Here is a 22,637-nt window from a genome sequence, read left to right as displayed (position 1 = left end):
TGCTCTATGATTTCACTGGGACATAGCAGAGGCCCCAGTTTCCCATGGAGAGCTTCAGAATCAGGTTTATAGCCAAGCAGGTTTGGACATACAGGATCTGTCCTGGTGATGTGTTGTTGTGGTGTCAAGGTGTAACATGTTGGAGGTTGTTGCTCCCGTCTCAGTTTGGTTCTGTGCACATTTGGATTCTTGTGACGTCATGATCCCGTCATTCAGTCTGGGGTTTGTGAGTTTTTAGGATTTCCTGCTGCTGCCCAGTCCACTTCTCTGACCGCTGGGGCGCCATTTTTAGACTCTGACCTTTGACACGTGCTGCTCCATTTAGGCCTGTGAACACTGTGGGAAACTGAGAAGGATTTCCTCAACATGCTGCGTGTACTTTAGTTTCTCTGCACATAAATTTAGACGCGTATTTTGGGGGTGACTCTCATCACCTGATCTACTTAGTCTCCTCCTATTCAGGCTGGGGGTGGACTGACTGATGGAGCCCCTGGGATCAGTAGTTAAAACGGTTTGAAGTCCAGCTGACATGACTCAGCTTCTAGATAATTTATGTTTGCGTATAAGAGAACCAAGGATCAGATGGCCAGGTGTTTGAACACCCTGACCTCTGACAGGTGAAAAAAGTAGAGAACATCTGCATGGAAACACATCTGTGATCCATCATTTGACCATAGTTTTATTGTTAAACCCGATTCAGGACTTTTTGGATCAGTGTCGCCTCCTGGAGGCGCAGTGAACACATTATCACGATACTCCAGCTTATCATCAGCTGTGCTTACGCTGACAGTGGTAGTCACAACAACAACAGCCTGTGTTTTGTCTGAGGTGCAGCCCAAAGTGCTGCGACGTTCGCATGAACTCGAAACCTTTTCCAGCTGCTCGTTGCATCTTCACATGTCCAGTGCAGAAGAAAAGCTGCTTCTTGTGTCTCTGTATGTGAACCTCAGAGAAACAACACAACATTACAAGCAGCTGCTCAATCACACATCCAAACCTGAAGATCTAAATAGAGTCACTGTCGCTTTGGATCCACAGTAAAACTAAAGGTCCAGTTCACATAAAAAACTATTATAGAGCTATGATCATGTACATACAATAAAATAGTTTCTGATCCCTGTTTTTGAAAGTGAAATCTGTTGGTCAAAGCAAATCGTGACAACACTGAGTAAACACAGAGATTAAAGGGATTTAACTCATTTTGGTCTAAACTCATTTAACGCGGACACTTTTTAAATGCACAACTTCCTGTTTATGCATCAAACTCATCACGTGATTGGAATAATTTTAGATCAGTTTGTTTACGATATTACGCACGACGTTACGCAAATGACGTGTGACGCACTGGAACTGGAAACCAATGGCGTTTGTTTACATTCACACCGGAAGCGGAAGCACACGTTTTTTTTTCCCCTGTTCGGCTCCTCCGTTGCAGCAGGAGTTTCAGCAGGATGGAGTACAAACTGATCATGGCCGTGTCCCGGTTCCCGTGTCTCTACGACACCAACTCTCTGACCTACCGGGACCTGAATATGCGCAGCGACGCGTGGAGGCAGGTCGCAGAGCTCGTCGGTGTCCCCGGTGAGTTTCCGCCTGTTGTTAACAAACAGCCCGTTTGTTTGTTTGTTTCAGTAAGTAGCTTCAGATTTACCGTAGAACAGAAGCTCTAACGCTGACCCCTGACCCCTGACTTCTGACCCTGAGCCTCAGTCAAACCCATTTTTCCATTAAATCCCCTGATGAAAGATCAAAACAAAACGGGTCCGTCACAGATTACGTTCCGACTGCAAACACATTGGTTCCTCCTGAAACTGTGACTCATTAACATGAATTTCCCAGTAAAGTCGAAAAACAGCTGGGTAATGTAGTTTTTAGCTAATTGTACTTGTAACCCCTCAAAATCCAAAGTGGAACAACTATAAGGAAAATGTTTCAGACCGTGATGTTTGTATTTCAGAAATAAAATCTTTAACCAAAGCTGGAAGACAAATGTTTGTGGACAAACTTCTCTGTTGTGGAGTAGTAACCCTAGTAAAGTTATAATTTGCATAAATGTAAATTCTGCAGTGAAATGTAAATGTTCCTAACCCCACCCAGGGCCGCTCGGACAACAATAGTCAGTAAAATGTTTATTCTGGTTTTAAAGTGTCCTAAAGCCCATTATATTAATCCTGCTGACGTCTGTCTGATGTGTCTGTCTGTCCTGAGTCAAGTTCCTGATGTGTTTTGACAGTTTCTGTGGCACAGAGGGAGGAATGTGTTGAACATCATCAGGCAGATCTAATGTGAAGATGTTTGTTCCTTCATGTGTCCTCAGAGTCCGAGTGCCGGAGGAAGTGGAAGACGCTGAGAGACCAACACCGGCGGGAAAGGCAGCGGGAGAAGGAGAGACGTGAGAGCGGCATCGGGCTCTTTAACTACCGTCCGTGGAGATATTCATCTTTGTTGTCGTTTTTAAACCCGTTCATCGACGCCAGGGCTGCAGGCACCAACGGGTGGGCCCTGGACCCGCAGTCCTCTCAGCTCCACATGTCTGAAATGGTCGGCTGCAGTACGACCAGCGAAACACGGAGCGACGACGACGACTCTTACGGTTTGTAGATAATGTCGCCCCATGCACCCAGTGGTCAGTTTATTAGGAACCTCTGTTGCGGACCCAGAAACCGTCCTCACACAGGAGAGTCACGTTTAGTACAGGAAACCTTTTCTGACCATCTTAAGGAATTCAAGCCAAAGTTCTCAGGTGTTAAACATGTAAACACAAATAAATAAGTGTGTGTAAATAAAATAAAAACAACACACAGTAACTGTAGAGGTTTTTCTGTTTGTGTGGTTCTGCTGGATCCCAGCTGTGGGATGAAACTGAAATGTCTGTTTGTTTTTTTATTTTTCAGGCATCGCTGTAGCAGATGCAACAACAACAACAACATCGTCATCGTCGTCCTCGTTCTCTGAGTTCATCCAGGGGAAGCGACTGTCTCCTGCGAGCGGAGACATCATCAGACTCAAAGAAGCCAAGACCGAGGTGACCGCAGACGCGGCCGCTAAAGATGACGGTGCACTAAGAGAACAAGGCCAACATGTTAACATGAAGGACCTGTTTGAGATGATGATGCACTCGGTTACAACCTTAGCTGCATCCTTAGCTTCTTCACACTCTTCCTCACAGCCCTCGGATCAGCCCGTGCCTCCTGCAGTCCTGCAGCCTGACCTGCAGCCTCCCGAGCAACGTCAGACTCACGACAGCCTGCCGCCGTCCAGCGCCACGTCCAGGCTGAACCACCTCAAAACAGAAGAGCAGGAAATTGTGATGACGGAGATTTTGGACGAAACGGACGACAAAGAGGAGGACTGTGGTGTGGTGTCTCCCAGGCTCACCCGAGCCAAGAGGAAGAGCAGCGACGGTCTGCTGGAGGAGTACCTGCACAGGATGGAGGCCAGGGAGACTCAGAGGGACCGGGACCTGGAACAGAGAGACGATGTTATTCTCTTCCTGCTGAGCTTGGCTCCTGCCATGAGAAGACTTTCTGCAGAAAAGCAGTCGCTGGTCAGAACCAAGATGCAGCAGCTTCTGCACGAGGCCGAGTTTGGGGCCACAAATTTTCAGTGATACCTGAACTATTTTTATAAATACTTAATAAAATCCTCTCACTTACACAATAATATTATAATTCATATACAGAGAAGTTTTTTTTTTCATTTTATAATCATGTAGCTGAACTTTATCTTTCCTGTGTTTTTGGTGCTGTTTTTAATAAAATCCTCTTGTAGCAGTTTGTGTTTTTGAATCACAATCGTTACGCATGTAGAGAAGAACTGTCATAAAACCATGAAATAAATTCTGTTCACTTTATTATCTATATGTAATATACATGAGTAGATCAATCACGGTTCTGGTGGTTTAGCCTGAGACTTCCAGCTCATCTGGTCAATACAGATTCTGTCTTGATCAGGACAAACAGATCAATAATAAAAAGGTCAAAGATTTAAAATGTGCAAATACATAAACAGACATGAAACAACAGGGACTGAAAATGTTTTCTGCTGTTGGCAGAGAAATTCTAACTGAGTGAAGATGCTCAGATTTGAGTTAGTTTGTTTGTTTGCAGCCAAAATAATCAGAACAAATGTGTCATAATATTCTAGTAAATGCAAACAGACTAAAGCTGTTACTGATCACACTGCTCGGGTCGTTTATCTGACAATAACAGCGCCCCCTGCCGACGCCTCCTCGCTATTACACCACAAATACCTTCAATCCGGGTCATCGCGGTAGCGGGTCAGCTGATCACAACACGGAAGTCGTGGCGGCGGTGAAGTTGTCAGCAGGTGGAGAAATCAGGTGAGAAGAGCGAAACGTTTCCAGGTGTTTTAACGTAAAAACGCGACGTTAGACCGTGAAACCGGTTGTTTATGCGTGAGAACCGTGACAGGTTATTCATTTACCGGCTGCTGCTCGTCACCCAGAATAACTTCGGTTATTTTAGAAGGTTTCACAAAGACCAGACTGAAATCTGACACCGCAGAAAACCGGACCAGGTCTAGCTACATCAAAACCACCTACTCAGACCTTTCAGATCTAAGGACTCAGTTTAGAGTTTTGAGACCTTTTTTGTGACGCCTCACTGCTTTCCCTAGTCCAGACCACCCGAGACCCGGTCCAGACCAGGCCCAGACCTGACAGATCCGGACTACGTTAATTAATCCAAGGATTGTTTAGAACAGGGGTTCAGATTTGTGCACAAAAAGCAGAATTGATGCACATAATGTTTCAGGGCTGCACCAACCAACTATTTTAATCAATAGTATTGATTAGTTGTTGCAGACCCATTAGCTTCTCAGGGCCATGTTCGGGTCCATGTTTCCTGCAGACTCGTTATCACACAGTTTGTGCCCAGAGGGAGAGCTGGGGGTAATCTCTCGGGACTCACCTTAGATTCAAACAAGCACATTAATCATGAAACTTCAGCAAGTGAGAGTTTAATTATTAAAGTCTATGTTTTTCCATATATTTAGGATTATCAGGATTAAATTATTGATCTGATCAATAATTTCTGCTGTTCCTGGTCCAGTCACTGCTCGTGTTTGTTGGTGCAGCTTTTGTTTTGCTATTTAGTTTGTAGAAAGGTCTGATCTGTTTGGACCCGTTTGTATTTCTGTATGCAAAGTCATTTGTATTCAGTTAGTAGTAGTGGTAGTACTGGTCTTAGTCTTAGTCCTGGTCTCGTCAGTCCAGTGTACACGTTACAGTCCAGTCCAGTGTCGTGGACTGGACTGTAACGTGTACACTGGGTGGTGACCTTTAGTGATGTGAGGACTGATGTGTATTTAAATGTATGGTACTTCAGCCTCAGCGTGTTTTGTCTGACTGGATTTCATTGGAAGAAAAGAGCGAGCGTCTTTCCACGCCGCCTCCCCCTCTAACCAGCCCCTGTGTCTCCAGCAGGTCGCCCAGCGTGGCTGCAGGCAGCAGCTGGTGATGGCGAAGGTGTTTCGAAGTCCGGCCCGTCACGGCTACGCCGTGGAGGTGTCGCCGTTCTTCCCGGGCAGAGTGGCCTGCGTGGCCTCCCAGTACTACGGGATAGCTGGTCAGTACTGAGCAGGAGTGTGCGCTGCAGGAAATACACTCATGTATTGGAAAAAGGCTTCGACATACATTCTGTGCACGTTTTTCCAGGTTGTGGCACGCTCTTCGTGCTGGATGAGACCGACTCGGGCATTTCTTTAGTGAGGAGGTAAATTCCTTTCTTCCGTTCTCTTCACTTGTTCGAGCCGCTTGTGTTTCCACTTGGACACACTTTATGGCTCAGAGACGTTTTAGACGTTTTCCTGCACGAACCTTTTCACCTCACAACTTCATCACACGAGTTTAGTGAGAGAGGATCCACTTTACCCTGAACTTTGACCTCCACATTTGTCAGTCAGTGTAATAATGTGTGTGTGTGTGTGTGTGTGTGTGTGTGTGTGTGTGTGTCAGCTGGCAGTGGGGGGACGGTCTGTTTGATGTGGGGTGGAGCGAAACCAATGAACATGTGTTGGTGACGGGAGGTGGAGATGGCAGCCTGCAGCTGTGGGACACAGCCAATCACAACGCTCCGCTGAGGGTGGCCAAAGAACATACACAGGAGGTAACACACACACACACACACACACACACACAGCAGGGTGCAGCTTGTTGGTCTCTGCTGTGTTTTGACTCTGGGCCTGTGTGCAGGTCTACGCTGTGGACTGGAGTCAGACCAGAGGAGAAAACCTCATCGTCTCTGGATCGTGGGATCACACGGCTAAAGTGGTGAGACTCTTCTTCTTCTTCTTCTTCTTCTTCTTCTCATCCGTCTTTCCTTCTTCTAATGACGAGCCGTGTTGTTTTCCCTCCAGTGGGACCCTGCTTTCAGCCGCTCACTGAGCACGCTCAAGGGTCATGAAGGGGTCATCTACAGCACCATTTGGTCACCTCACATCCCAGGATGCTTTGCTTCGGCCTCAGGTGAGTCGTCGTGCACAACTCAGGCTGCAGTGACTGGTTTTTGTTGAGCGATGGAAACTGTACCTGAGCTGGAGAAGGAAGATGAAGCTGATGTAGGACACGGGTTAATGTTCGTTTATTTTTAATGAAATTGGACGACAGGAGAAGCTTCATGTCAGACACAGAATCATGAAAATTTAATTTGTCTTCTGTATTTTTTATAGTGAAAACCTGTTTTTAAACTGGACAAAAATAAAGATTTCAAGTTATCACCTTTAAGGATTTCAGTTTGAGATGGTTGTTAGTTTAATCCCAGACGTCTTGGTGCAGTGGCTGTTTTAATCTCACCACACGGTGGCGATGTTGCAGCATTATTGTGGAGGAGTGTTGTGTTCACAGCCTGTTCGGACCTTAAAGTCAGTAAAGAGACAGAGTTGGTCCTGTACCTATGTATCACAGTTTCATTAACCCTGATCTTCATTTGTCTTCATGAGTAAACACTCACATTAATAGTGGCTCTGCACAAACGTGCCACGAGAAGAGATAAATCAAGTGCACCTTTTGTTCGTAGTTTCACTTTTCTCTTTGAGTCGTCCTGGGGATGAAAACAATGGTGGGTCTCTAGCCGGTCTCTGTAGCCGGTCTCTAGCCAGTCTCTATAGCCGGTCTTTAGCCGGTCTCCAGCCAGTCTCTATAGCTGGTCTCTAGCCGGTCTCTGTAGCCGGTCTTTAGCCGGTCTCCAGCCAGTCTCTATAGCCGGTCTTTAGCCGGTCTCCAGCCAGTCTCTATAGCTGGTCTCTAGCCAGTCTCTAGCCAGTCTCTAGTCAGTCTCTAGCTGGTCTCTAGTTGGTCTCTAGCCAGTCTATAGCCGGTCTATAGCCGGTCTCTAGTTGGTCTGTCACAGCCCATCGTCTCCCCTCGCTCTGTCGAGGAAGTGAGTTTTAGAAATCAGCTCTGTTCAGAAGACAGTTCAGTCAATCAGTTTGTGCCCGGAGGGGGAGCTGGGTAGTCTTCTCTGTTTGCACAGCAGCGTGCACTAACTTTATCAGGGGAGGAGCTGTGCTGGGATGGATGAGCATTTCCTCAGCTCTTTGATCAGATTGTGGAGCAGCTGGAGTCACTTTGTGAAGCACAGTTAAGCAAGTTGCCTAATCACTTTGGGTTAATTGGTTTGTCAGAGCGAGTGGAAACCTCTGATCAGATTTTACAACCAGGAGGAAATTCAGCTCCTGATGATCTGGAAGTTATTTTAGGTTCAACATTTATTTACATCCATGTGTAGACCTGTGATGGGCTGTGGTTGTTGTTTTGGTGTCACAGCTAATTCTTCCTCTAAAAACACACCCAGTCGATTTGAATCTGGACTAGTTGAAGTGATGTATTTGAATGTAGGTTGTTACAGGCAGCATTTTTATTCTGTCGAGCTCCTTTATGGATGTTGTCCTGTGGTGATGATGGTCCTCAGAAAGTGTAAGTCACACTGACCGAACAGTGCAGAAACAGGAAGACTCTGAAAACACATTTTCAAAGTAAAAAGCTTTGAGAAACCCAAAGTTCCCACGTTGTGTGTGACCCTGAAGTTGCACATCGAAAGTTAAAAGTTTTGGCCACCGTTCATACTTTAATGTCTGGGTTTATTTATTTCTAGACTTATTTCATAGAAATGTAACGGCAGGATCCAAGAGTCTGAGCCCACGGACACAGGCCCGTGAGCACACTGAGCTCAGATCAGATACGTCTGCAGCTAAAGGACTTACTGGGCTCCGACTTCCATAAAGCAACCATTACTGTGCGCTGTGTGCCGAGCTGGTCTGATGCACCAGGCTGCACCAGAAAACCTGGACACAGTCACGTTCAGGGGAAGCTCAGGTCTCATTCGTAACAAACGTGGAAGCCAAAAACATCCGGTGTTTCCTATGAGACCGTGTTTCATCTCATAGATATGAAGCACAGCAGGTGTGAAGAGACGTTTCCGTTTATGAATTATTAATATTGGCAAACAGCAGGTTTGTTTTACATCAAGCAAGAAAGAAAACATCAGAGAAATTCATGTTAAACAGTGAAGCGCTTGTTCGTGTGAATCAGCAGTAATGACTGAAGAAACAAACCTGGGCCCAGATTTAGGGTTTCTGGGCTGAAAGGGACCTGAAGGTGAGGGAGAGTTGGCAGGTGGTTTACTGCAGCAGCCGGAGGTGCAGGTCAGGAGCTTCCCTCTGCTTTCTGACCTGATACGACACCAGAACAAATTGGCCTCAGTGTTTATCTGCTACAGCTGCAGTCCGGCTGAATCCGCCTCAGTCGTTTATCTCATGTTGTTTTCCTCTCACCGCGATCTGAAGGTTCACTCAGGATCCCCTCAGTCCAGACCTAAAGACGTGGCAGGTCAGATGCAGGCGATCGGGTCACGTGCACGAGCACGAGCACTGTCTGCAGTGTAACTGTGGTAACCCTCCAGAGATGAATCCAGGAGTTGAGCTTTTGTTTTAGAAATAATCAAACTTGTGCTCGCACTGACTAATGTAAACAACAGACTCATTTTATCCTCATTCGATTCAAATGAAATTAGATTAAGGCTGATTTTTGAGCTAGTGTGACTGGCTACCCCCAGGCAAACCTGTGTGTGTGTGTGTGTGTGTGTGTGTGTGTGTGTGTGTGTGTGTGTGTGTGTGTGTGTGTGTGTGTGTGTGTGTGTGTGTGTGTGTGTGTGTGTGTTTTGCCAAAGTGCTCAGCAGCCAAATGATGTTTTTGCAGGATGCACAGCCTTCTGGTAATGATGTGTTTGTTAGTTCATGATACCAGGTTGTGTCTGGTTAAATAATTGATAGCAGGCTCACACACACTCACACACACACACACACTCACACACACACACACACATCACTGGGTAAGGTGTGTGTGTTTGTGCCTCAGGGAGACTTTAGCACAAAGTGAACTGTGCTCGTCTCTTTCTCTGCTTCAAACACCAGGATTTATGAGGCTGAATTAAATTAACTAACCCCCAACCCCAAATAAAACGCCGCCAACTCCAGGAGAGCAGCGTTCGACTTATTGAAAACCAATACCGATAACATCTATTGATAATGAGATAAATGTTATTAATCCCTAGAGGGAATTTCAGGAACTCGTGACCATAACGATTGTCTTGGGTTTGATTGGACCAGACGATCAGGAAGGTCAGAAAGAGAAAGCAGACTGACCAGTTCTGACTTTTCTGTCCAGTTGGGGACTTTACTGACATTTTAGGCTCATTCACGTCCAGTCTGAGCTAGTTTCAGCTTTTACCATACTGTCAGTGTTCCTTTGGTAAGTGATTATTTTAACCCAACCACAGTCTGTCCCTCTGTCCCTCTGTCCCTCTGTCCCTCTGTCCCTCTGTCCCTCTGTCCCTCTGTCCCTCTGTCCCTCTGTCCCTCTGTCCCTCTGTCCCTCTGTCCCTCTGTCCCTCTGTCCCTCTGTCCCTCTGTCCCTCTGTCCCTCTGTCCCTCTGTCCCTCTGACCCTCTGTCCCTCTGACCCTCTGACCCTCTGTCCATCTGTCCCTCTGACCCTCTGACCCTCTGTCCCTCTGTCCCTCTGTCCCTCTGACCCTCTGACCCTCTGACCCTCTGACCCTCTGTCCCTCTGTCCCTCTGTCCCTCTGTCCATCTGTCCCTCTGTCCCTCTGTCCCTCTGTCCCTCTGACCCTCTGACCCTCTGACCCTCTGTCCCTCTGTCCCTCTGTCCCTCTTTCCCTAACCAGGTGCTGTTTGTTACTGTATTACAGAATAAGACAGAGATGAACTGTACAGTGCATAAAATGAGACAGAGGGACGGACATAAACAGTGTGTGTGTGTGTGTGTGTGTGTGTGTGTGTGTGTGTGTTTATAATAAACAACAATGGAGGTCTACGGCACAGACCAATAAGCTGAACCAGATTCTGGATTCACACACATTATGCTGAAGACACCACATTCATTGGTGCTGTCAGTCTCTGGATGGGATCTGGACTCAGTGACACACACACACACACACACACACACACACACACACACACACACACACACACACAGTCACGACTGCTGCCTTGTTCCTGTTCATGTCAGCTGAGCAGAAATAAACAGGAAGGTCATTATCTCTGTGGGGCTGGTGTTGATCGAGATGTCCTGTCCTTTGGAGGAGCTGCTGACAGACAGAGTCACGCTACAACTAAGGTTTTCTGAAAGTCCAAAAGTACCATCATCCAAATGTACTTGAAGTATCCAAAGTAAAAGTACTCATTGTGCAGAATGGCCCATTTCACATGAATGGATCTGATATTATTGATTCTAATTATTGATGATTATTGTGTTGATCACTTTAATGTTGGAGCTGATGTTAACTACCTTATATACTTCTAATTTGAAGTACTTTATGTGCCGCTGGGTAGCTGACGTTAACTACCTTATATACTTCTAATTTGAAGTACTTTATATACCGCTGGGTAGCTGACGTTAACTACCTCATATACTTCTAATTTGAAGTACTTTATATACCGCTGGGTAGCTGACGTTAACTACCTCATATACTTCTAATTTGAAGTACTTTATGTGCCGCTGGGTAGCTGACGTTAACTACCTTATATACTTCTAATTTGAAGTACTTTATATACCGCTGGGTAGCTGACGTTAACTACCTCATATACTTCTAATTTGAAGTACTTCATATACCGCTGGGTAGCTGACGTTAACTACCTTATATACTTCTAATTTGAAGTACTTTATGTACCGCTGGGTAGCTGACGTTAACTACCTCATATACTTCTAATTCAAAGTACTTTATGTACCGCTGGGTAGCTGACGTTAACTACCTCATATACTTCTGATTTGAAGTACTTTATATACCGCTGGGTAGCTGACGTTAACTACCTTATATACTTCTGATTTGAAGTACTTTATATACCGCTGGGTAGCTGACGTTAACTACCTTATATACTTCTGATTTGAAGTACTTTATATACCGCTGGGTAGCTGACGTTAACTACCTTATATACTTCTGATTTGAAGTACTTTATATACCGCTGGGTAGCTGACGTTAACTACCTTATATACTTCTGATTTGAAGTACTTTATATACCGCTGGGTAGCTGACGTTAACTACCTTATATACTTCTGATTTGAAGTACTTTATATACCGCTGGGTAGCTGACGTTAACTACCTTATATACTTCTGATTTGAAGTACTTTATATACCGCTGGGTAGCTGACGTTAACTACCTTATATACTTCTGATTTGAAGTACTTTATATACCGCTGGGTAGCTGACGTTAACTACCTTATATACTTCTGATTTGAAGTACTTTATATACCGCTGGGTAGCTGACGTAACTACCTTATATACTTCTGATTTGAAGTACTTTATATACCGCTGGGTAGCTGACGTTAACTACCTTATATACTTCTGATTTGAAGTACTTTATATACCGCTGGGTAGCTGACGTTAACTACCTTATATACTTCTGATTTGAAGTACTTTATATACCGCTGGGTAGCTGACGTTAACTACCTTATATACTTCTGATTTGAAGTACTTTATATACCGCTGGGTAGCTGACGTTAACTACCTTATATACTTCTGATTTGAAGTACTTTATATACCGCTGGGTAGCTGACGTTAACTACCTTATATACTTCTGATTTGAAGTACTTTATATACCGCTGGGTAGCTGACGTTAACTACCTTATATACTTCTTATTTGAAGTACTTTATATACCGCTGGGTAGCTGACGTTAACTACCTTATATACTTCTGATTTGAAGTACTTATATACCGCTGGGTAGCTGACGTTAACTACCTTATATACTTCTGATTTGAAGTACTTTATATACCGCTGGGTAGCTGACGTTAACTACCTTATATACTTCTGATTTGAAGTACTTTTATATTCCGCTGGGTAGCTGACGTTAACTAACTTATATACTTCTGATTTGAAGTACTTTATATACCGCTGGTAGCTGACGTTAACTACCTTATATACTTCTGATTTGAAGTACTTTATATACCGCTGGGTAGCTGACGTTAACTACCTTATATACTTCTAATTGGAAGTACTTTATATACCGCTGGGTAGCTGACGTTAACTACCTTATATACTTCTAATTGGAAGTACTTTATATACCGCTGGGTAGCTGACGTCAACTACCTTATATACTTCTAATGGAAGTACTTTATATACCGCTGGGTAGCTGACGTCAACTACCTTATATACTTCTAATTGGAAGTACTTTATATACCGCTGGGTAGCTGACGTCAACTACCTTATATACTTCTAATTGGAAGTACTTTATATACCGCTGGGTAGCTGACGTCAACTACCTTATATACTTCTCATTTGAAGTACTTTATATACCGCTGGGTAGCTGACGTCAACTACCTTATATACTTCTCATTTGAAGTACTTTATATACCGCTGGGTAGCTGACGTCAACTACCTTATATACTTCTGATTTGAAGTACTTTATATACCGCTGGGTAGCTGACGTCAACTACCTTATATACTTCTGATTTGAAGTACTTCATATACCGCTGGGTAGCTGACGTTAACTACCTTATATACTTCTGATTTGAAGTACTTCATATACCGCTGGGTAGCTGACGTTAACTACCTTATATACTTCTGATTTGAAGTACTTTATATACCGCTGGGTAGCTGACGTTAACTACCTTATATACTTCTGATTTGAAGTACTTCATATACCGCTGGGTAGCTGACGTTAACTACCTTATATACTTCTAATTTGAAGTACTTCATATACCGCTGGTAGCTGACGTTAACTACCTTATATACTTCTAATTGAAGTACTTCATATACCGCTGGGTAGCTGACGTTAACTACCTTATATACTTCTAAATTGAAGTACTTCATATACCGCTGGGTAGCTGACGTTAACTACCTTATATACTTCTAATTTGAAGTACTTCATATACCGCTGGGTAGCTGACGTTAACTACCTTATATACTTCTAATTTGAAGTACTTCATATACCGCTGGGTAGCTGACGTTAACTACCTTATATACTTCTAAATTGAAGTACTTCATATACCGCTGGGTAAGCTGACGTTACTACCTTATATACTTCTAATTTGAAGTACTTCATATACCGCTGGGTAGCTGACGTTAACTACCTTATATACTTCTAATTTGAAGTACTTCATATACCGCTGGGTAGCTGACGTTAACTACCTTATATACTTCTAATTTGAAGTACTTCATATACCGCTGGGTAGCTGACGTTAACTACCTTATATACTTCTAATTTGAAGTACTTCATATACCGCTGGGTAGCTGACGTTAACTACCTTATATACTTCTAATTTGAAGTACTTCATGTACCGCTGGGTAGCTGACGTTAACTACCTCATATACTTCTAATTTGAAGTACTTCATGTACCGCTGGGTAGCTGACGTTAACTACCTCATATACTTCTAATTTGAAGTACTTCATATACCGCTGGGTAGCTGACGTTAACTACCTCATATACTTCTAATTTGAAGTACTTCATATACCGCTGGGTAGCTGACGTTAACTACCTTATGTACTTCTAATTTGAAGTACTTCATATACCGCTGGGTAGCTGACGTTAACTACCTTATATACTTCTAATTTGAAGTACTTCATATACCGCTGGGTATACTTCTAATTTGAAGTACTTCATATACCGCTGGGTAGCTGACGTTAACTACCTTATATACTTCTAATTTGAAGTACTTTATATACCGCTGGGTAGCTGACGTTAACTACCTTATATACTTCTAATTTGAAGTACTTCATATACCGCTGGGTAGCTGACGTTAACTACCTTATATACTTCTAATTTGAAGTACTTCATATACCGCTGGGTAGCTGACGTTAACTACCTTATATACTTCTAATTTGAAGTACTTTATATACCGCTGGGTAGCTGACGTTAACTACCTTATATACTGGTTCAAACATCTTCTCCTCAGGACGACTTGTGTACCAGTGGTGGCTCTTATGGTGGAAGCTAACGGGTTGTCAGACAGAGCGGACTAGCATCAGAGCGTGGTGGAGAACTGCTGTGTTATCTCCTCTGCTGGCTTTGAGCAGTTAGCATGAGAGGCTGCTGACTCTGAGCTGAGAGAACGTGAGAAACAACCAAATGGCAGAGAGAGGCAGAGAGAGGCAGAGAGAGGCAGAGAGAGGCAGAGAGAGGCAGAGAGAGGCAGAGAGAGGCAGAGAGAGGCAGAGAGAGGCAGAGAGAGGCAGAGAGAGGCAGAGAGAGGCAGAGAGAGGCAGAGAGAGGCAGAGAGAGGCAGGGGGCCGACGGCGTCTCGTTCCGATAAGCTTATCGCCGTTTCCCATGTTTCTCTCTGCCTCTCCTCCTCACATCTTCTCATTCTTCTGCACTCCATCCCCTCAGTCTGGTTCACACAAGACCACCCCTTCAGAGTCACCATGAGGGGACAGTGTGGTCTATATTCTCACACACACACACACATATATATATATATATATATATATGTGTGTGTGTGTGTGCCCCCAGTGTCTTCAGTCTCTCGCCCTGTATCTGTTCTCTGTAGCTGCAGGACTGGATGATGATGATGATGTCAAAGTGAATATCACTTAGTTTAGATATTGATCTGTATCACCACATTACCAATACCTCCATAATAGACCTGATAGATCTGCATCTGCGGTTTGGCGTCGTACTGAGTCTCCCCCGACATCAGCCCTCACCAGAAGAATATTTGCATATTTAGAGCTTTTTAAATCATGTTTGTTCACCATGTTGGTACTTTGTTGTTGGTACTTTGTTGTTGGTACTTTGTTGTTACTGCGTCGGGTCATTGGTGGGGGGGGTTGTACTTTGCAGATGAGGAACAAGCAGAATTAATGTTTACTGATCACCTTGTTGTCAGATTACTCTGTAATACTTAGTGCCACAGTTATTTTAGGCCTTAAATACTAGTTAACCCTGACCCTCAGATGCTGTGGATGAGCTACATGCCATCCCAGGTTGGTCAAGTGCTGGTGTTTGTGAATCTTGTGGCCTCTTTAAGAAAACAGCGTGTGGGACAGTATGTGTCCAATTGTGGATTTTAGCCTCTTCTCGTTTTCAGAATTCACCAACGTGGCTGCAATGGAAGCTGATCTGAGAACAAAGGACGCCGTGTGTTTAGCATGTAATTCCTCTGCTTGTGTGTCTGTCACGACAACCAGCTCTCCTCGGTGGAAGAGACAATCCAGCTGTGTGCGTTTGGCTTCTGTGATGCTGCAGCGGCGGCCGTGGCGTTGAAGATAAGCTGTGGAGGGGGATGATCTCAGCTTCATGTGAATCTGTGTGAATGCAGCTTTATTTGAAGTCACCCACACGCTCGCTGTGATCACAGTCAGCCTTTACTCTGGAAAGTTAGTGAAATAAAAAAAGGTCTTGATTGCGAATAGTAATGTATGATTACCTCCCACCACCTGGGCAGGATCTAGTTAGAAATGTCTCCTTTTAGCCACTTTTCCAGAAACCAGGGAGCTTTTTTTGGAGTGTGTCTTTAAGGGTTGTTGAATATCAGCGTCTTTCCTCAGCTGCAGTGCTCCCTGATGTCCCTGTGAGCACAGGGCCGTGGCTCAGGTTCTTTAATCTCTTCTGAAAACATGATAAATGCATTGATCTCTGTGAGACCATGATCTTTAGCTATCAAACACGTAGCTTGGGCTGTCACAGGAGTTACAGCCCTGGAGATGATTCCTGCGCTCCGTTGGTCAGAACGGATCAATATGAGCCAATCAGTGAAGTGTTTCCTGGAGGCGGGGGGGTCGATATTTTCTACCACAATAAGCACTGGACGGTTTTTACAGGTTTTAATGGAGATGTGACAGGGTGAGACGTGTCGTTAAGGTTCGAGCTCAGTAGCTTTTTAAAATCCAAATTAAACCGTAACAAAGACTCAGAGGTGTCTAATGTCTCTTCTGTCAGAGAAATCAGAAACTAATCAGTGTTGACAACCTGAAAACCAGAGGAGATGTAGCAGATGTGACGTGTTGGTGACATTAAGTCTTAAATAGCATTTGACTCACTTCCTCCATCTTTTTCACAGTAAAAGTCTGGAATGGTTCCCTTTTATAAGTTGCTGAAGGAGGAATGTGGAGCTTTGTATATCTGCAGTATGGCTGTTCCACTGTCCCTTTCTGAATGACCGATACAGAGTATCGCCCCCTGCTGGTGTGGAGGGGCATTTACTCTCACCAGGCGCAGAACGTATGACACTTTTTAGTCCTGATGAAGACGACGTTCAGGGACGCAACAGTCGGCCTTCGTCACTACAGGTCCTTTGCAGTCGGCTTGATGTGTGTGTGTCTCCCCTGAGGTGTTCGCTGCATGTGGGAGACAGCTCTGTGTGTGTGTGTGTGTGTGTGTGTGTGTGTGTGTTAGCAGAACCTGCTGATACAGCAGAGATACCTGATGTAATAGAGCAAGACCCTCTCACAGAAGTGAGCTTGCACTGCAGAGGGAACACACACACACACACACACACACACACACACACTTTTTCATTTACATGCAGGAGCAGATGCTCTTTGCTGCTGCTGCAGAAGAAGCACAATGTTAAACTGTTCTGCTGTTGTACTAGCAGCTTCCACACACAGCTGAGGTGTGTGTTGTGTGAGGAGAAAGGAGGATGTGTTGTGACAGAATCGATAAAGAGCGGGAGGATGTGGTCTGGAAGAGAGTGCTGCTGTGGGGTTTTCATCCAGAGTTTGGATTAAAGAGGAGGTGGAGGGGATTAATCTGCTGGTCGGTAAACATGAAACTGGAGGTGAAGCCAGAAAGTGGCTCTCTCGGTCTGCTCTGTAATCTGCTCCCTGCAACAAAAAGGGTTTTTGCAGAGCTGCACACTCTTTGGTCGTTCCTCCTTCTCGCCGAGCTCATGTCCTAAAATATTCTGCTGTGAACCTCAAAGCGACTTTAGGTGGCGTAGTTTCAGAAGAACCGTTCCACAGTCTCGGCCGTAATCCTGTTAGGCAAACGTGTTTTGTTTTGTGGCTCCTGGAGGCGACTCTAAGGTTGTCCAAACTTTGATCCTTCCTCCTTGTTCTTTGGATCACACCAACAACAAAGCTCCTAAATTTGCCAAAAGAAAATATTTTCATTCTGACTCCTGTGGCTTCAAGGAAAAACTTTAAGGAAACTGTTTATTCACAGACAGTTTTTAATGCAGGTGCACCTGCATCATGGTGTCCAGGTTGGAGCTCACAGGTCTCACAGAGGAAAGACCACTGTTGTTCACTGAGACACACACACAGGAGGCTGGTTGAAAATCTATGAAGTCTCCCTTTAATATCCAACTCTCAGCCCTAGTAGCTTTGTTAAGTGCAGCAGCTGTGATGAAGGAAAACATGGTGGAAGTCTGACATTTCTCTTAGTTTCCTGTGAGGAAGCTCAGAGACTCTGACGTTTTCAGTCCTGTGCCTCATTTCACCAGGTCTGTGTTCATTACAGCAGGACGACTTCAGCTGGATGAAAACACAGGCTGGTGGAGGTGAAGCAGCACGGGCTGCAGAGTGAGAACGAAGCGAGAACCTGCCGGCCGTGAAATGAATGAGGAGGAGAAGGGAGGCGAGCGGAGCGTAGAGGTCCAGCTTGAGGATTGTCGCAGTGTGTTGGCAGAGCTCTGCTTCTGCCCACTAACACAAACAGAGTGAAACAAAACCTGACAAACACTCACTGCTCTGTTCCCCTCAATTAACCTCCGTGTTCCGTCCGTCCTCACTGAGGCTTCCTTTTCCAGACCTGCAGCTGTTCATTTCACTTCATAGCTCCTCAGAAATGACGTATGGGATAACAGGCTTTGTGGTTTTAAATAATATATACAAGAATATCACTGTGCAGCACCTGTGTGTGTGTGTGTGTGTGTGTGTGTGTGTGGCTGCCCTATAATAGTTTCTGTAGCGTGTCCACCTCTTCATGTCCATTGTGATCCAACAGTTTTGAGCGTGCAGCAGCACCTGACACTGGATTGTTTTGTGTTATTGCTGCTCACAGTGTCGGGGCACATTGGCACATTGGCACATTGGCACATTGGCACATTGGCAGTGTGTTAACGCAGCATGACGGTGGTGAAGCCAGCAGGTCTTCAAACATCCTGCAAATGATCTGTGGAAAACCTGCCAGAACCTGTGCTACTGAGCATGCTCAGAGCTGTTCGGGTATTAAACATGTGGGCGCACAAACCCAAGATTATTTGGACCCGGTCAGTCCCAGACCAGATGTTTTAGGTTGATCCACCCATCCTTTCTCTCGCTGTGTTTGTACTGGGCGTGCTCCGTAAATCTCTGTCCAATCACAGGTGACGGGACGTTAAGGGTCTGGGACGTCAAGGGTGCCGCGTGTCGATTGGCCATCCCGGCGCACAAGACTGAGATCCTTAGCTCTGATTGGTGCAAATACGACCAGGTAACCACCCACCTTCAGCTGCAGCTTTAGCTTTACTGCGTTTTTATCCTCAGCTGCATGTAGTTTTACTGAGACTGGGTCTCGTGCTGATGCGTAAACATAAACAGGTGTGTTCTAGTTTTATTGATTTATCTGTTTTGGACAAACAGAGCTGCATTAAGATAAATGTCATTAGTGGTGAACACCTTTAGTTTAAAATGACATATCAGGCTGTAGTTTGATTGTATTTTCTCACGTCTGGGTTGAAATGAATGTAAAATACATTTAATCTGTGATATTGTGGTTTAAAACACACTTAACCAGTGTCGCTTTAATGAAAATCAAAAAATTTTCTGCTGTCAATGAAAGTTGTTTCATTCATTCGTGTAAGGACCTAAATGTATTTTAGCTGCTTGGTCGTGTCCTTTGAACCAGCTTCCTGTTCATAGCAGAGGTTGTAAAATGTGTTTGCAGAATATTGTGGCCACAGGCTCAGTGGACTGCAGCGTGTGTGTGTGGGACCTGAGGAATGTCCGACAGCCTGTCAATCAACTCCAAGGCCACACCTACGCCATCCGCAGAGTCAAGGTACACACACACACACACACACACACAATATTTTGTTCTTAGTGTTGACAGCAAAATACGTGTGTGTGTGTGTGTGTGTTGTAGCAGAGATGCAGTACAGAAGCTGACAGCATCAAAACTCCCACTTAAATGGACCTAATAAGACCACACACACACACACACACACACACACACACACACACACACACACACACACTAGAGAAGTGTTGTGTGTGAGAGAGAACACAGCTACAGAGGAGTCCCCAAACACATCGTAGTTACTCAGAATAGAGACACTTCATGAATACAGACGTCATGAATACGCACAGACACTGTGCAAACAGAGATTATCACACACACTCTCACACACACTCTCACACACACACACTCTCACACACACACTCCACTGAGTTCATGCAAAGGGACAGTCTTGCTCAAACAAGGTTTTTCAGGGCAGGTGTCAGCCATCGACTGAGGTAACTCAATATGTGTGTGTGTTTGCTATGAAACCCATGATCAGCACAGGAAGAGAAAGGAGCTAAAAATACCAGAGTCACTTTCAGGAGGTTGTGGAGTTTTTTTCTGACCAGCATCTGTAGCAGCAGAGCTGTTACCCACAGTGTCTCAGCAGCTTTGGCCTACAGACCAGGTACAGACCAGGTACAGACCAGGTACAGACCAGGTACAGACCAGGTACAGACCTACAGTACGCTCCACAGCGTCTGACCTACGGTACAGTAATAAGTATGAGCAGTGTTTGGCAGCAGTAGCACAGATGCAGTCAGGAAGAGTTGAGGGTCAGAGCTGCTGCTGAAGCCCCTCGTCAGTGCTGAATTCTCTTATTGAGGTGAGTTTAATAGAAGTGCGACCAGGTAATGTCGGGGAAGGAGGCTGAGAAAATAAGGCTGGTGGTGTCGCAGTGGAGACAGACTGACAACATTAAGCTGATGTGTGTGTTTACCAGGCAGAGAGAAAGACACTAATCAGCTGCATTATAGAAACCGCAGGTGCTCGACTCACACCTGGGACTGAAAGTGCGGCTCCCTCCACGTCTGCAGCTTTAGTGTCACTGTTTTCAATCCATCTCATGGCGGTCAGGTGCTTTACAACAGTGCAGGACTAAATGACGTGAAAAATCCAATTACTGTTGTATTTGTCATTTGAGCTAATGATCTCATTAATCAACACAAATGTAAAATAATGAAATAGATAGACAAAGACCAAGGCTGCACATTATCCCCTTCATCAGGACTGTTGGATCAGACTGATCAGTCCGACACAGGGGTCCCTAAGAAACCGACTGGGTCCGACACAGGGGTTCTTAATTTTCTCAGTAAAATGCCTGAACATTAGAACATCAGAACAGCAAACTGATTAAATAACTGCTACAGTTCATTTTCAGATAATTCTGTGCATCGCAGTCGTTATTAGTTTTATAGTTTCTCTTCAGTAACAATAAAGCAGCTGTAAATGAAATTAAGAGACAGCAGAGAGAAAGGAGTGTCTGATAAGGTGAAACTGTCAGAAGCAGAGAAGGGGAACAAAATAAATTAGAGAGTGCTTAGTCGACAGCAGGTGAAATTACTCTGGACTCTTCCAGCCTCTGCACAATCCGCTAACTGCTGAGCAGGAAAAAGACTGAACAGTCTGCTCCAGCTGCCTCGAGCTGAAATTCACTTTGATGGAAAAATCGTGTCACGTTTTATAACATTCACACCTTTTCACAAGATGAGGGACAAACTCCAGCTCACGTGCTGCTCAGCGGACCCTGTGGACCCTGTGGACCCTGTGGACCCTGTGGTCGTGTTTATAGCCAGGGCAGGTTCTGCTCTGTGCGTTTTATTTTGAAAGGATAGCTCCTTTTATTATAGACCTGAGCTGAACATCTTCTTCTTTGTCCTAAAGGGTTTGTGGAAGCACAGATACCCAGTAATGACTTACACACGAGGAAACTCAAATATTGAAACCCACATGTAATTTAAATCCTCCTTCCAGCTGAGCCCGGTTTGGAGCCAGAATCTGATGAGGTTTGGTAATGACAGATTTCATTTATTGATTTTTAATCCAATGGCTAATTTTCTCGGAGCGATGTTGTCAGGCCTGTTTGATCATTTAAAGTGACAGGTGTGAATAGTTCCCCAGGCCACTGTAAGTGTGTTTAAATCCTCCATGAACAGGAATAAACATTAATGTGCGTGAAATCATCTCTGTGCTGTTTTTCCTGATTCCGTTTCTATTCCTCCTCCTGCAGTTTTCTCCGTTCACTAAGACGGTGTTGGCGTCCTGTTCGTACGACTTCACTGTCAGGTAAGATCCTACTTTCTTCCTGCAGTGGATTTTTACAGGGACCTGTTTTTTTTTTTTTACGATTTAGTTTCCTTGTAGAAACACCATCAGCAGTAAAGAGCAGCGTGAGAGCTTCAGGCGGTCTTTGCGGGATGCGTGTAACTCATTTTACGTTAATGAGCCGTGGAAATGAAGAGAATCTCCAGCCAAAACGTGTGAATCAAATCATTTTTAGTAAATATTAGAGGGAAGCACAAAGCAGAAACCCCCTGGGAGCTTATTCAAACATCGTAGAAAAATTAAGATCACACCCTAAAACAAATGCTCATATCACTTTTCTTCTGATGCTTCCATCACCTTAACGTCTTGTCTTGATTAAGAGATTTCTACGTTTGACTGCTTGTAATAAATGTTTCTGGAAGTTAAAGACTAAAGTGGAGTCGTATTGTGGTTAAATCACCAGACTGGATGGGGGGTGGTGTCATCGCACTGTTACAGTGGGTGAAAATGAGAAGAGAAGAAGGGGAGACGTCCTTTTATTGATCTACTTACTCAATGAAATCAGCACTTTGAGCCAACGCTGCCTGTTTCCTATGAGAATGTGCTGTGGTAGTTTTCATAGATTCAACAGTCTGTTCTGAAACGTCTGTCAGTGGGAGGTTTGGATGATGCGTAATCAGATTCACAGCTGGCGAGTGTAGATAAATGGTTAATGGTTATTGTCGGGCAGTGTCCTTAAGCAAGACTGGTCCAGTCCGGTGGAGCTACAGGAATTAGTTGATTGGTCCGTTGAGCGACAGCGAATAAATATTGACAGATTGATCAACTCGCATGAAAGAAATTCCACAAAAACCTTTCACACTCGACTGAGGCGCAAAAGCAAAATGCATCAACGAGCGAATAAAACATGAAG

At 44.6% G+C, this 22,637-nt stretch overlaps 2 protein-coding genes across 3 annotated transcripts in view; both read left to right on the top strand.

The window, feature by feature from the left end:
- The first annotated feature begins 1,426 nt into the window (after positions 1-1,426).
- On the top strand, positions 1,427-3,679 carry LOC113131217 (uncharacterized). Its single transcript, XM_026308245.1, has 3 exons — positions 1,427-1,581; positions 2,318-2,593; positions 2,895-3,679. Exons 1-3 carry the CDS (start codon positions 1,452-1,454, stop codon positions 3,608-3,610), a joined length of 1,122 nt encoding a protein of 373 aa, XP_026164030.1. The 5' UTR covers positions 1,427-1,451; the 3' UTR covers positions 3,611-3,679.
- Positions 3,680-4,261: 582 nt separating this feature from the next.
- Positions 4,262-22,637, top strand: part of pex7 (peroxisomal biogenesis factor 7) — a 28,285-nt gene continuing 9,909 nt past the window's right edge. The window contains exons 1-9 of one of the 2 annotated variants that reach the window (XM_026308267.1): positions 4,262-4,342; positions 5,447-5,588; positions 5,678-5,735; positions 5,978-6,128; positions 6,215-6,292; positions 6,379-6,487; positions 18,786-18,892; positions 19,346-19,459; positions 21,690-21,745. In XM_026308267.1, coding sequence (XP_026164052.1) covers positions 5,480-5,588; positions 5,678-5,735; positions 5,978-6,128; positions 6,215-6,292; positions 6,379-6,487; positions 18,786-18,892; positions 19,346-19,459; positions 21,690-21,745 — 782 coding nt within the window. In that variant the 5' untranslated portion in view covers positions 4,262-4,342; positions 5,447-5,479. Of the gene's footprint in view, positions 4,343-5,443; positions 5,589-5,677; positions 5,736-5,977; positions 6,129-6,214; positions 6,293-6,378; positions 6,488-18,785; positions 18,893-19,345; positions 19,460-21,689; positions 21,746-22,637 lie in introns of both variants that reach the window. The other variant, XM_026308266.1, reaches the window with a different exon arrangement.

This window comes from Mastacembelus armatus, unplaced genomic scaffold (genome assembly GCF_900324485.2).
Source record: "Mastacembelus armatus unplaced genomic scaffold, fMasArm1.2, whole genome shotgun sequence".
Classification (NCBI taxonomy): Eukaryota; Metazoa; Chordata; class Actinopteri; order Synbranchiformes; family Mastacembelidae; genus Mastacembelus; species Mastacembelus armatus.
The sequence above is the reverse complement of the archived record's forward strand: the minus strand, read 5'-3'. Positions and strand labels throughout refer to the sequence as shown.